Source organism: Copidosoma floridanum, unplaced genomic scaffold, assembly GCF_036245765.1.
Source record: "Copidosoma floridanum isolate Cflo_tuat_1 unplaced genomic scaffold, Cflo_Japanese_pri ptg000013l, whole genome shotgun sequence".
NCBI lineage: Eukaryota > Metazoa > Arthropoda > Insecta > Hymenoptera > Encyrtidae > Copidosoma > Copidosoma floridanum.
In genome coordinates, this window is record NW_028321890.1 from 35,879,934 (window position 1) to 35,894,939 (window position 15,006).

The following is a 15,006-nucleotide window of genomic DNA, read 5'->3' on the forward strand; positions in this document are numbered from 1 at the left end:
ATAGAAAAAAAAAGGAGAAGCCAGCGCATGCGCCCAACTTTCAACTTACGCGAGATCGGTGTTTTTTACGTATACGTTAGTATAGTGTACGTAGTACTTCGATGCCGGTCTCCCACACACAGGCACGCCCTTGTGCTTCTGGTGCGCAACGATCGGTTGGAGAAAGAGATGGACAAAGTGCTTGGCGCTCTGGCGCGAAGTTACGAATTTTCGTTGGTTTCGGTTGTACTGTTCGAAAAGAGCCACAAGGGGATGCTCGCGAGTGAGATTCTGAGTGGAAAATCGGCGGAATACGAGTCGAGTTTTTTTTAGTACGTATATGGCCTATAATTGCTGTGGAGCTCGTGTTAGTTTGTTATATCAATATGTATGAAAAAACCAATGGCTTGGACGAACCGTACTTTTTTTTTCACTTCACCGTGTAGCTTTTTCCATCATGAAAAACCGGTTAGGAATCGAAAACGTGTCAAATGTATCGGGTACGCAAAAACACAGCTTTCGAATTGTGGCTTTTCAGGTCGAAAATCAATTTTTTGGACCTCCGTTGTGTGCAGTTTTTGGGTAAAGGAGGTAAAGAGCAACCAAGTACCTACACTTTATGGAAAATGATAAAAAAAGAAAATCTCGGCGCTCTTTGGCTCGTTACGAGTATAAATTGCGTCTTTAACGATTTTTCAGTTCTGACACTGAAAATTAGCACAATTTTTTCTAACATATAGACGAGAGTGAAAAAAAAAAAAAAAAATTTTTTTTACTTCCAACGAATATAAAAGTTAAGAGTCGCGTTAATTCGGAACCCATAAAAAATTGTCCGTATCACTCGAGCGGCAAAGACGACGATAAAATGTGTTTAAAGTCGTTTTTCGAGTCATGGATACATTATATATATATACTCACTGCAATAGTCGCACTAGTTAGATTGTGCTTGACACGCATACCTTCATAGACGCGTGCACGCCTCGGGGCTAAAAAAAAAAAAAAAAGTTTCTCCGAAGGTGCTACTTATACTTGATTTCGTGATACAGCAACAGTTACGAAACGACACTACGATACAAATGTATGTGTTTTTCTTTTGTTAAAAAAGTACGTTTTACAGATTACATGTAACTATATAATAACCATGATTTTTCGCAACGCACAACAAAAAAAAAAAAAAACTTGTAAGTAGTAAAACTCCATTCGGAACGGCCGTAGATTCGCTCATTCATACGCCTACTCTCTTTGCACACGTACAGTTTAAATTCAAAACGTACGCATTAAACACACACGTGCGTATCGCACTACGTGTGCACATTTTATGGAGTGCACCTATATGCATGTACTTATATATTGTAAACGCAGCCGGCACGCGTGCGAGAGCACGTATACGGTGCACATATGTGGATGCAGTTATTGAACACTCATAGTTTATATCGGCTTGTGCTTTTTTCATTGTGCAATGTGTGCACGACGCGTCTGCGAGAGCAAAATAAGAGTAGGTACCTATACACGCGAAAAGGGGACGTGATCAAGATGCTTGGCTACTGCCGACGCTGCAAAATGTCACCCTCGACCCTCCCCCCCCTTCTTTTTTTCTTTTTAGGATAACGATCGCCGAGCGATTTTTCATGCTGAAACTCGATATCCGGCGTTTCCGAAATGCTAGTGGGTGCGTAAGTGTAAGTGTGTATATATATATATATACCGGTTGGATCGATGTGAAATTAAATACGCCCCGTGTTTGATATGGATTCGGCGAACAGAACGGAACGATATATAGCCGTCTGTGAGGGATAAAAAAACAAGGTACACAAGTGACATTTTTTTTTTTTGTACGCCAATCGATATTTGAGGCCTTTGTGGATTTGTCCGAAAAACGCTAAGCGCCCTTACCCCCATTTTTTTTACTTGGCAAAGTCTTCTTGGATTCTAAGTTTAAAATAAAAAGGGTAAAAAAGCCTGTTCTTTTCTTGATAAGGAAAATGTGCTGATTTTTTTTGGCCGAATGGCTCGTGTAAGAGTTTGGTCTTTTTGGTGCCAACTACTTTTTCCAAGCGATCAAAAAGAAAGAAAGAAAAAAAAAACAAAGACCGCAGTAGAATTGCCACGGCAAGCGTTCCCCCGGGCCGCGCACAAGTGCAGAATGCAAAGCGCTGCACCGCGTAACGAGCCACATAGTCTCCAGTTACTTACGCTCCTCTCAATTACTGTTATATCCGCCGTACAGGGCCGGTCTTACTTGAATCGCTCATCTTCCTCCCCGACGGCTCTTTTGCACTCATACCCACACGGATTAATTAGCGTATGTATATGTACACGATACATGCGAGGCTCTACATGTTTCGACAAAACTGCAAATTATTATTATTATTTTTTTTTTTTTTCCAACGCGTACCGATGTAGCGCGCAAGACGCATCATGGCGCGCGTAGTGTATAGGTTGCACTTATGTGCAAGTTGGCGACATTCGCAACTTGAAACTACATAACGCGTACAGTAACGCTCTTATCTGCATCAGACCGGAAGATGTTCCTCTTGCAACTGTTTCATTTTGAATTCAATGTATATATACGTATGTATGGCGCGTGTAAAAATACACACCCAACTCGGGAGATTCGCGCTTTGGGCATTTTTTGCGCGAAAACCTGTATACCGGGATCCGCATCGCAGCAGCACTAAAAATAACAATATACCCGGTATTCCGATTCCTCTCCCCGAGGTGAGCGCGCCGTCTGTGTTTTATATAGGTACCTATACCGCGAGACGAGGGTTATTCTGGAAGACGAAAGTGCACCCGATCGGCATTCGGGAGAATAATACACGTAACATCTTCAGTCTCGCACCGATTTAGTTTACGAGCAATGCCTTGTAGCTTTGGCAAACGATCAAAAGAGTCGTTGGGCCCGTGTTTTTTCGCTGCAGCGATGCTAAACAAAAATGCTGCTTTGCTTCGGTGTTTTTTTTTAATTTATTTATTTTTAGAGATTCGCTGATTCGTGCCCGTACACTATATAATCAACTAAGGCAGTGGTTGAAGGAATGAACTTTCAATTAAAAGTAACGAGGCAAAATAAATAAATCACCGCCGATTAGTCGACCGTCATTTGAGACGGAAGTTCCGATTGCCCGCTGTCTATTTTTCTTTACGGACTCTGAGAGCTATTTCTTTTTTTTTTCTTTCTTTTTTTATTCTTCGTCCGTATCGTATGTAGAATAAAAATTGCAATAAATACGCAGCTACTCGAGTTTGATGGTAAAGTAACATTTATTTCTTTTTTTTTTTTTTTTTACAATTTTCGGGATATTTGAAATTGTGATGACTACGATTACACCCAAATTCGTTTGGAATTCAAAAAAAATCATCTTAATGTGTAAAATAGAAGAGTGAGTAGCTATTTAACGTCAGTCAACTTGTTACAGCCAATTTAAAATTAATACTCCTTCAACATGCTCACTTGTCAAACATTATAACGTAGAATGTTGTATTTAATATTTGGAAGCTGGACTTGATTACGATTCATTCCTTTTTTTTTTTTTCTTTTTTTTTTCTTTTACAAAAAATACATGTGTAAATTGTTATAATCACTAATGAAAATACAAGACAGTGTTTCAAATTTAATGGCGTGAAATTACACGCTTAGCACATTCGGCAATCATGATAAAACTACAGCAAGAAGTGTCGATGGGATATGACTTTTTACTACTAGTATAAATTACAGGCATTAAATGAAAAAGAAATTAAAAACTTGATATGTACAGCGCAGGTTTCCCTCAATTCCTAAGAAAACGTTAAAAATACAATATAATACATTTCACCGCGACGAATCATTAATGCACGACTCGAATGATCCGGAAAATTACATCACGCGATAATTATCGGGTTCTTCTTCTTTCATGTGTCGTAAAAAGTACGTCACTTTTACTTGCTCGATGTGCCGGCATAGTTTCATTGCTGAACCGATTTTTAGTTTCATATGCGCAACAAGAGATGGCATATTCAGCAAGAGAAACGCAAATCCGTCAATTTCCTGCAATACGAATATTTTGGAATTTAATTTATTGTGTCGATTAATCATATCATTTTAATTACAATAATTTCGATCCACTTACCTCTTGCCGAACACGATGCGCCAACTCTTTGCAGTCAGTCGTTTTACGAAGATAACGGAAAACATCGTCAACGGACCAGAAAAGAGGATTCGATTCTAGTTTTCTGGTCTTGGGTCGTCTCTGCTTCTTTTGCAGTTGTAAAAATTCTTCCTCCTCGGCATCCGAGCCATCAGTCTCTACACTCGAATCCCAGCCTCTTTCTCGTTTTTTCGCTCTGGTGATCGTCGCGTTTTTATTGGCCTTTATCGGCTGTACCTTGCCTCCACCCGAGCTACTCGGACTGTCGTTGCTGTCCTTACTTTTCCTATCGTTAAAACTACTCCGCGAGTCCTCCGACACGTTGCTAGATGGTATTTCTTGTTTTATGTCGTCGACACGGTCCAATTTGTCCAAACTCTTTTCTATCAACTCGGTGTCAGAGATATTGTTCTTCGATTCGTACGTATCTTGATGAGCATCGGAGATGCGATTTGTCAAGTCCATGGAGAGAAAAGGTATTTCGTCCTCCTTCTCCAGCTCTTTGTTGAGTAACTCTTTGTCGCGGTTGGCCCATCTGCCTCTTCTTCGCTTTCTCTTTCCCCAGGGTTTTTGCTTCTCCACCAAAATACTTGTGTAACCTTTGGGCTTGCCTCGCTTGTTGTTTCCAAATGCCGTTGCTGTTTAATCAAACAAATCAATCAATTTTCCCTCATACCAATAAATATTTTAAAAAAACATAAAAACCATACTGTAACATTTGGTAATACTTACAAATGAATTTGTTTTTCGTGCTTTTATAGCATTTGTCTGGGCACTCGTTTTCTCGAACACACAGAGGTCCAAACAGGTTCGGACAAACCTGCAACTTTTTGCAAATATTCCGGCAAAATTCGGTCACCGTATCGCCAGACGTTATAATGGCAACGTTTGCTCTGTAAGTATTATTTTTGTGCTTTGCTTTCAATACTTCTAAATTGTAGCCTGGCTCTGGTTTTGTGTCGCATTGTAATACTTTCAAGATTCTAGCGCTCCTGTAGCCAACGGAAACAATCATCGATAAAACTTCTCTCATAACTAAAACCACTGGTCCGGGACCGACGGACTTTGGGAGAGTAGCCAGGTGTCTCTTTGAAATCATTGGCCCAGTGGAACATCGATAATTGAAGTAAATTTTAGGACACCATAAAGACGACCGATGCTCCGTAAGTGGAAACTCTAAAGTAGAGTGCTTTTTCACAGGTGCCACTTCAGTCTTTTTGCAAAGTTCTATGTAATCTTTTGGTGGTTTTAGTGGATAGTGATTTGACTCGCACCATCCAACTGGGAAAATTTGCAAGGAACGCATGTGTACTATGTGCTCAGGACGATCTTTGTCGGAACTGTCAAGTTTCAACCATAGTAAATTATCTAAGATTTTTGTGATATGTGCAGCACAGATGGCGTTTTCGTCCTTTGGATCGACGGCTTCCAGCATCATACCACATTCGAATCCAGCGTCCGAAGCACTTTCTTGAGGAGCGAATAAACTGTCGTCAGCAGCAACTGCGTTTGTTGCTTTTAGGTATTCATCCCAATCGAATTTTCCTGATTGTGGGATCCAATTTGGAGGAGATGACATGCTGCAATAATTTATTTTTAATCAATAAATAATGCATTACGATATAATTTAACTAATCACGAAATTAAAAAACAAAAATAACAATCACCTAATATTACGTTTTTTAGACCAACCAACTGGAAAGATGTATGGATGTTCGGCGGTACAGAGCCAAGTATTCTTTTCAGTGTTATTACGTACAGCATTTTCATCAGAATTTTCATCTAAATTTTTTTTATATACATCAATTTGAACTAAAAAGTAAGTGTCATCAAATACTTTGATAACTGAGGCTGGGAAAATTTTTGTCCTATCAGAAGGTAGGACAGCTTCCAACTTCATGTGCAACTTAAAAGCATGCTTTTGATGATCAACACTATTGTTGAATAAGTTATCAGGTACTTTAAGGTCTTTGGAGCCATTGTTTTCCGTGAGCTCTTTCCACTCTTCGTAAGAGTGCATATCTACAATTGAACTAGGTGGTTCTACAAACCAATTGGAATCAGTCTTTGACACGAATCCATAATTGTGCAAATGCTCTGAGGTGCAAAACATCCAAAACTGTTTTGTCGATGAACCTGGAGTATCATATTTTAGTCGTAGGCGCCCACCAACGTTATCTTTAATCTGAAAAGTTTTATAATTTGAACGATCAGAACGTGTGCAAAATACTATAATAAAAAATGTGCAAAATACATTAAATACAAAAGTAAAAGAACGATTAGAAGGTCTGAAAATTCGAACTTACTGTAGCAGCCCATAATTTGTACGGATGACGAATATCACTGACTTCGACCTTTATTCCTGACTTTATTCTGTCGACCAAACTAAGTCCATCCTAGATGAAGCGTAATTATGATTAGTATAACAAGAGATATGAAAAAAGAGATTTTTGATGGACTGATCAGTCAAAAGTACATGTAGATCCTTACCCCAGACAGCATTTCAAACGGTATGGATTTAGCTGTGGCCAAAAATTTCTGTAACTTTTCAGAGCAGTCTGGAGACTTTTCTTCAACGACACTCGGTGGTCTCAATTGATGGCCATTTTTGGAGCACCAGCCAAGTTCATGTGCAGTTTCCTTGGTCAAATTGAACCAAAATTCCAAAGACTTGTCCGTGGCACCAAAGTAATTGAGTCTCAAGAGAGGACCGCACGCCATGACGATCGAGGCGACCCAATAGGCAGGCTCGCCCTTGTCACTTTTGTGCACAGGAACCTCCAGAGACATGCCAATCTCGATGCCGTTTTGCAACGTGTCCTCCACATGCTGGAAAGAAATTTGCGGGACCTCCACGGTATTCTTCGCCTCGAGATAGTCTTGCCAAAAGAATCCATCTGAAATTCGTTAAAATTTTTTTATTTAAACTATAAAAAATAAAAATACCGTTTCTTGATATATTTTGTTTTTTTGTTTAATAAAACTCATGAGTGGATTTGACTTGGTTCAAAATTTACCACAACAAACGAACAAACATTTCGAGTTTATTATTAATAACAACAATGACGGAAAACTGCAAAACTAATATGAAAACAAGAAACTCCACAGTCTTGGAATGAAAATACCATGACAAAAAAAAGTTGCGATTGGACAATCGAAATTCAAAAGCGCTTTAGTTACAAAAAGCACCAACTTCTTACCCATATTTTATAATCACTTTTCACCCGACGTTGTGCAATTTTCAAACCGACGCGTCACAAGTCCGAGAGGTGTGCGATTCAACATCGAACCGAACATTTGTATATACGTCTTTGTGCGAAGTAAAAAGGAAAAAAAAAGGAACCACCACCTGCCCCTGTCTCTCCTGATGTGCAAGGCCAAGCGAAATCTCACTACCTACTCTGCAGATACTTTTATAATAAGAGGTGTAGTAACACACGAGGGCACACAGGCGGTTGAGCAGTGCGCGGCCGTACATCGTTTATATCTATGTATACAACACACGTACACTCACACACAGAAGCGTGTAATCTATTCGTGCTCAGTAAGCTCAGCTGCTGCTTAATATATATATATTATATACATTGCAGCTCGGCTTTTTCATATATATGCGTGTTGTACTTACACACGCGCATCACGTTTTAAATCAAGTTAGCGAGTGCACCACGGAATCTGATTGATCATATAATATCCGACCGAAAGAAACTTTTTTCAAACGGCGCTTCGTTACGTAACTCTTTTTATTCTGCGCGTTTCAAACAAAACAAAATTAATATACGATATATTTAATAAACTTTATACATTATTCTCGCAAAAACCGAGTTGGTGCAAAAAGAAAATTTACGTCGTGGAAAAATCTTACCCCCGTCGACGAGCGTCCTGCCACTGTTGTCTTCCCGGTGGCTCTCCTCGTCCATCATATCCTAAGAGTGTGACCGGCTATATGCATCCACCGCTTGGTTTTATCTCAATCTGTGGTGTGTATAGCTGGTAAAATTTGAGCTCTGCAACTCGATGATAATATGTATATCGTGAGCTGAAACAAATATTTTGCATTATTCGCGAGTACCTTTGTAATTTCTTCTTATTTGTCTTTAAGTGAACGCGTGTGGGCGCGCTCTCTCATGGATAAAACAACAGCCAACCAAACGTGCGCCGCATGTAACATTTCACGAAAAAAAGTAGAACATTTTTTTTATACATTTTTGTTACATCGCAAAAGAAAAGAAAAAAACAAACAAACAAACAAACAAAAAACCGCTCGCGAGAAAACACGCCCATACAGTCATATTTTTATTCGTCGCTGCGATACGTTCTGTTTTTGTCAAACGAAACTCGCGCGAATAATTATTATCAACGCAATACCGACAGAATCCAAATGATTATTTAAAAATACAAGAATTACTTGTGTAACAACCAATAACGGTATACGTGCCGAAGAGAGGTACTTAAGTCTGTAAAAGTTGGAATGGTTAAAACTCCTCGTCGAAGCTCTCTTCTCTCGTGGTGCGCCTGCCAGCGCCCTATACATATTACACACATCTCTCTCTCTCTCTCTCTTTTTCTTTTTCACGGCTTTTACAGTGTGTGCGCGCGTGCAAGTATATACGTGTGTGTATATATATATACATATGAAAAGTAGGGTTCCTGCATCTTTCCTTCCTTTCACTCTCCCGCGGCTTAAATGTTAATACCTCTATTATATTACTTACTTGTGTGTACACACACCCCACACGTATAATGTCACGTCCGCCTATATAATTCGTACGTCGTACGTGTCTCTCTCTCGTGTTTCTTATCGATACTAAGTATTTTATGATTTTCTCTTCTACGCTTTTTCGTTAGGCTGTACATACTTAGGTATACACATACTCACTCGGTTGGGTATAGAAAATAAATGTAGTGCCGAGCTTGCGGGCAAGAGGTTTTCGAAAAACGTACGTCCCGAAATTTAGTCGCGCGAAGGTTAGCTGCGCTACAAGGCTCTTGTCGACCTGTGAGTCATTATGGTATTCGTTGATGGTTAAGTGAGTTAAAGGACATGACAAATCACTTTTGTTGCTAATTACATTACTTCAGTCGAGAGAGAAAAAAAAAAAAAATAGATTTGCAAGTACATAATATACAGAGGATGCAACGAGTACTTCAAAGATGTATAAACGTACCTTGAGAAAAATGTGCTTTTTTGTACATCTATACTGTCAGGACAAATGTTACTTTTCGTATAAATGTATAAAAGAAAAGAAAAAAAAAAAAACAAGCAAACAGTATGAAAAAGTACTACCTGTGAATCATTTACGGTATACCAATACACAGCGATTGTCAACGGTTGATGAATTGCAAAGAACCAGCGAAAGGCTTTTTTCTCTGCACTAAAAGTGAAACCATGATCGATAAAAATACTCGGTTGTAGATAAAATTATGGTGATTATATAGTTTTACCAAAGAACTCGAGTGCTTGGAAATACACGAAATGAAGCTTCACGAAATTTATAACCCGGAACTGCTTAATATGCACGTACTGAATCACGAAACGACCGAGTCATTATCAATAAGCCTCGTCGTGATGATTGTAACTCAAAGAAATAACAATTACATCTTGTACCCGTATGTTTAAAATTTCGAATTTGTATTAGTTGTTAACTGTATTTTAATCTAATTTAAAGAGAAAAATTTAAACCACACGTATCTTAATTTGATGGAACATTTTTGGAGTAACCATAAATCGTTGACTCACCAATAATTGCCCCAAAGTTCCTTTCGAAGTAAATGTTCAAAAGGTGCGTCCGTGCAATGAAAGAGAGGAAGAGTGTAAAAATCAAAATTGTTCGTCTCGTCACTCTTTGGTTCGACTTTAAGGTTTTGAGTCACGCGCGTGAGTGTACGTATATGCATCAACGTATCTATACACACACACACGCGTACTCACACCTCCAAGCGTACAAAATTTTGTAAGTAAGTAGATAAGCGTACAGCAGAGAAAAAAACCCATTGGAATACTTACAACGACTATACCCATATTTGTTGTACCGGACCAAAACTTCGCGACTAACGAAATCGATAATACCGCCTGTACAAGACCATGCGTGTCTGTATAAAGCCAATGCGTATACAATACACCCGTTACTTACTTATCAGCATCAAAGATAGTGTTAAAATTAATGTATTACGTAAGTTTATGCCTATCTCTCGCCCGTCGTTGCAGTGAAAAACAAAATTTTTGTTTTACAAATTCACGCACATCAGGTATAGGATGGGACCGCATTTGAGTAAAATTGTATACTTACCTAATAAACGCGCGCTCCACGACGACGTTCTTATACCAAGTGAATAGAGCCAAGCCAATAGTATACAAATTTCACGCATACGTAGTACATACACGCGGCGGCAGAGTGTGTGGGGAGCAGAGAAGCACGGACTACGGAGTCATAGGCGTGTGTATTTTTTCCTCCCCCAAAATACCGTGTTGAGCGCGTTTTATTGTTTTAAAAACTGTACAAGTTGTAGCGAAAAACAATAAATAGACGGTTAGAAAATATTTTTCCAAAATTTCGAAAACAACATGCCGAAATTGACAGCAAGCTCGGGGAAAAAATTTAGCTGTATAATGTGTATTTTTTTTACTAAATCCGTATGCACCTGCGCTCGGTGAACAATTTTTATTTGCTTACGTAAATGTATACACACAAAATTACAGGACAATGTCATTAGGTAAGTATAGTATCATATGGATGGCAAAACCTAAAGTGGTGGGGGGGGGGGAGCTATAAGCTAATTTATTAAAATTTTCAGAAATAACAATATTTCGTTTTATCAACTCGCATGTAAATTATTTCACTCTCCCCTGAAGTTTAGGTGTTGCCATCCGCACGATAGAATGTGGCCGCTAATTTCGTGTACATTAACGGGTGAGCAATTAAACATTTTTATTTTTTATCGGGTGCATGTGCGTATATTATATATATTTTCAGCTGTGAATTTTTTCCCGGGAGTACTTCACGCCCAAAAACTACGTACTTATACTCATCCGCGTTTCGACATTGAAAGCAATCGATGTGGTGGTTTGAGAAGTCGGAGGAGATAAGTATATGCTACGGCGACTGATTATATGTATATTACGAGGTTTTACATCACGTTTTACACAGTACGTGATGTGATCTTTGATTTGCGCATGAAAAGTGAGGTGACAACGGAAATTCGATTTTTCACCTCTTGAATCGATCGAAACGTGCAGGACCGGATTTGTTTGCAAGTGATGGGAGGGGATAGATGAGTCGACGCCAGCGTGCGTATATAGCGGCAAAAACAGGAAAGCTGGGGTACCAAATAACTGTTATTTTCTTTAATTAAGGAAAGAATAACAGTATTTCGTCAAATTTACAGATGTTATCATCACATACGCATAAATAGTATCAATATTATGAAATTGCAGTTACACAAATGTAAAAAAATAAACTATGTGGTGCCAAGAACGGTTGTAAAATGTTTGAATGTAACAACATACTTATTAATGAAGCCTCGTTAGTTTTCGATCCAGAGCACACTCTCAGAAGCAGACGGCAAAAAGAGAGATAAATACGCGAAATAAGACATGATCATTGTGATTTCTATTATTTAAACGTTTATGAAATGTGGGTGTAAGAAAGTGCTGTGTCGTTCAGTGTAACAGTAGGGCAAAGACAAATGGAGTAAAATTACATAAATTTCGATGATTCTCCAACTGTAAATAAAAGTAATATTCATGTGCATTGCAACTTGGACAATTTTCAAAATAATCTAAATAAAACGTACATGCAGGTTAATTTTGTAGGGAGCTGAAGTTACCGATCGAGGTCTGCCTTATTACGACGGCACTTGTCAAATTGCTAACTTCATCACTATATGAAATTCTGTAACATCGCACACATGACTACTTTCAACCAACTGTTTACCTTTTTTTTTAAGGCTTCAGAGTTAAAACAAATCGAGTGTGTGATATTCCTAAAGCCTGTTTTTATGATAACATCCATTATCAGATGAATAAATACACTAATTTTTTGCTAGTTAATTAATTATTACTAAAAGTGTGCATCGGTGTATGCTCTTGACGTGTAATGTGGGTACCCGCGGTTGCATGATTTTGACATCAAGGGTGGCGCTGCATGACATGCACCTGGCCAATAATAATATAACGTATTATAATAAGTATAAGCTTCGATCGCGAGTAGGTACCTACAAGTGTATAGTGCCCAGAGAAAATATTCGGAGCACTTGCGGAGCTGCTCCTCCCTTCCTTCCACCCCCTATGTATACACATACACGTACCTATGACAACATTTTTTCAGCAGATTTGATTTACCCAAGTATCAAAGTACCAACATTTTTTCGCTTCAAACACGCAACTTTTGCTACAGCTTTCGCTCAATGGTTTGCTATGGTAATAAAAAAAGGGGAAGAAAGGGCTTATTCTATATGAAAAACGAAAAAAGTCGTAAGCATATAACGATAAGAACAAAGACGCGGGATAAAAGCGCATATAGGCTTGCAGAGCTCTCCTTGTGTAGCTGCGCTGTGTATATACCTTATATTATATACTTACATATTTTATTCGTACAACTCTTGCTCGTGGTATATCGTCGTTTAATCGCACGAAAGTGTGAAATCAATCAAGTTTTAGTTCAAACTCTTTCAAGTGTAGGTACTGGTATATTTATTTTTTGCACGTGTATAATAAACTTATACACTCTAATGTGGAACGAATTCGATTAGCGAGTATAAGATGTTGTTGCACGCAAAGCGAATTCACCGTAAACTTTTTCTTTTAAAGTTTACTTATTTACAAACACCGAAAGCGTATCAATTACTCACCTCTCGCACTGCCTCCGTAACTCTACAAGATGATACTTAAGCGGAATACAAGTACCCACTTATATATGGGATGTTGATAAAAAAAAAAAATAAAAAAAACTGTTCGCTAAGAGATCCGAATTTGACGACGGCCCAGTCAGCAATGATATGCGATTACCTGATGCGTCTCTCTTGTCATTGCATGTGTGTGTACGCGTATATATAGTGTGTATATGTGCGTGATGCGCGAATTTTACACTTTTGCAATGTTGGCGGCATTGCGGAGCAGACGACGCATCGCTTAGTTTAACTTATTTTTATACATCGAAGATATGGATATGAGGTGAGAGCGCAAAAGTTTCTTGGTTTTTTAGTGTCATGGGTGTTGGGATTCTTGAGAAAACATGATTACGGGGAAAGGAGTGATGTTTGCCCTCTCGCGGGGTCGTCGTTTCCTTTGCGACTGGCGTACTTTCGAGCTGAGTCGAGCCGGCATTTCCATTCCAATTGCTAACCTCCAATCTAAGCCTCGATGTTACATTCGTAATTTGAGCAGGTAAGCTAAACACCAAGGAGGCTTCTATTTTTTTTTTTTTTTAATTAATTTCTAAAACAATAGAGGATAATACTTAACAGCTTTTTCACATGCAACTACATTACTTTACGAGGATATGAAAGATTTCCAACTGTTACAAAGTGGCTGACCTTGTACTTTTAATTGTTTGATGGTTTAGGTACATGTCTACAGCCAGTCTTGCGGTAAAAGAAGCTGATTTGAAAAAATTTTTAAATTATTTGATCAAAACTCACTCGGATGGAACGAGCACGGAGTTTGACAGGCTTTTGCAATACAAACCAGTGAGGACTTTATTGAACGAAAGACTCAGAATTACAGATAATATAAAAAATTTGAAAGAATTGGGTAAGTTGATTTATTTTGACATTATAATTATATTACTGTGCCAACATTATCTCGTGATATCATGAATTTGCAGAGAGAGAAGAAGAAATGAAAAAGCTCGTCGAGGAAGAAAAGTGTGCTAATGAGAAGCAATTGAAACAAATAGATGATGAATTGATTGAATTGGTATTGAAAAATGTGACCTCAAACGCTTACGATGATGTCATTATGGAGATAACAGCAGGTGTAGGTGGTCAGGAGGCAATGCTCTTTTTAAAAAATCTTTTGGAGATGTATGTGAATCATCTCACTTACTTGGGATACAAATTTGATATAATAGAAATAAATGATGCTCAACAAGGTGGCATTAGAAATGCCAGTATTATGATCTCTGGCAGTGGAGCTTTCGAAAAATTGAGACACGAAGCAGGAAATCACAGAGTGCAACGGGTTCCTGCAACAGAAAAATCTGGCAGGATGCACACTAGTGTTGTATCGGTAGCTGTTTTGCCTCAGCCAAGTGAAATCGAAATCGAAATAAATCCTAAAGATTTAAGGATAGATACTATGAGAGCTACTGGGGCTGGTGGCCAACACGTTAACACAACAGATTCTGCAGTAAGAATAACACACTTGCCTACTGGAACAGTGGTCGAATGTCAGACAGATAGGTCACAATTTAAAAATCGTAAGAATGCAATGGCAAAGTTGAGAAGTAAGCTTTATCAAGTACAACTTGATAAGCAGATGAAATCAGCTTCTAGTATGCGCAAGCAGCAGATGGGAATGGGTCAGAGAAATGAAAAAATCAGGACTTACAACTTCAATCAAGATAGAGTTACAGATCACAGACTGACGGATGGGACGTTGCACAATCTAAAAGGCTTTTTTGAGGGTGGCGAGGCTTTGGACAGTCTTCATTCCAAACTGAATGAAGATTTAAATGTCAAAATACTTTTAGAACTCGTAAAAAGTGTGGAATAGCCGTTGAAGGTGTGTATATAATGTTACTACAAATGCTTGTTGAAATATATCTACATTAATGATAAATGTACATAGTTTTTATATGTAATGTTGATTAAAATGTTTATTTATTAAACATTTTTACGAAAAATCTTTATTTTACAATTTTAACTATTCGAACGACGGATGCAGTATCATGCAAACGTAAAT

General features: G+C 38.4%; 3 protein-coding genes across 10 annotated transcripts in view; 2 read left to right on the plus strand and 1 right to left on the minus strand.

Moving 5' to 3' along the window:
- Positions 1–3,279: 3,279 nt before the first annotated feature.
- LOC106646887 (scm-like with four MBT domains protein 1) lies at positions 3,280–13,018 on the minus strand. 8 transcript variants are annotated; one of them, XM_014363064.2, is made up of 8 exons: positions 12,954–13,018; positions 7,969–8,142; positions 6,597–7,003; positions 6,413–6,502; positions 5,774–6,291; positions 4,839–5,686; positions 4,089–4,744; positions 3,280–4,006 (listed from the first exon to the last, which is right to left on the minus strand). In XM_014363064.2, the coding sequence occupies exons 2-8, from the start codon at positions 8,024–8,026 to the stop codon at positions 3,836–3,838; spliced, it is 2,748 nt and encodes a 915-aa protein (XP_014218550.2). In that variant the 5' UTR covers positions 8,027–8,142; positions 12,954–13,018; the 3' UTR covers positions 3,280–3,835. The 8 variants fall into 8 exon arrangements, with proteins under 8 accessions (XP_014218550.2, XP_014218552.2, XP_014218551.2 ...); XM_014363066.2 differs by lacking the exon at positions 12,954–13,018 and adding an exon at positions 10,394–10,434; XM_014363065.2 differs by lacking the exon at positions 12,954–13,018 and adding an exon at positions 10,111–10,340.
- A 126-nt stretch (positions 13,019–13,144) lies between these two features.
- mRF1 (mitochondrial translation release factor 1) lies at positions 13,145–14,817 on the plus strand. Its single transcript, XM_014363004.2, has 3 exons — positions 13,145–13,488; positions 13,667–13,854; positions 13,928–14,817. The coding sequence occupies exons 1-3, from the start codon at positions 13,337–13,339 to the stop codon at positions 14,815–14,817; spliced, it is 1,230 nt and encodes a 409-aa protein (XP_014218490.2). The 5' UTR covers positions 13,145–13,336.
- LOC106646794 (protein rolling stone) overlaps positions 14,749–15,006 on the plus strand; it is a 37,894-nt gene continuing 37,636 nt past the window's right edge. The window contains exon 1 of the mRNA XM_089591560.1: positions 14,749–14,826. The gene's annotated coding sequence lies outside the window, so the exon portion shown is untranslated. The remainder of the gene's footprint in view (positions 14,827–15,006) is intronic.

Bases quoted from the DNA above. Each gene is read 5' to 3' on its own strand.
- LOC106646887 (XM_014363064.2), bottom strand. From the start codon at position 8,026: ATGATGGACGAGGAGAGCCACCGGGAAGACAACAGTGGCAGGACGCTC. The intron at 5,687-5,773 runs GTGATTGTTATT...AAATTATTGCAG, and splicing joins TCTAAAAAACGTAATATTAG to CATGTCATCTCCTCCAAATT. The intron at 4,007-4,088 runs GTAAGTGGATCG...TTCGTATTGCAG, and splicing joins CGCATCGTGTTCGGCAAGAG to GAAATTGACGGATTTGCGTT.
- mRF1 (XM_014363004.2), top strand. From the start codon at position 13,337: ATGATTACGGGGAAAGGAGTGATGTTTGCCCTCTCGCGGGGTCGTCGT. The intron at 13,489-13,666 runs GTAAGCTAAACA...TTGATGGTTTAG, and splicing joins TACATTCGTAATTTGAGCAG to GTACATGTCTACAGCCAGTC. The intron at 13,855-13,927 runs GTAAGTTGATTT...ATGAATTTGCAG, and splicing joins AAAAAATTTGAAAGAATTGG to AGAGAGAAGAAGAAATGAAA.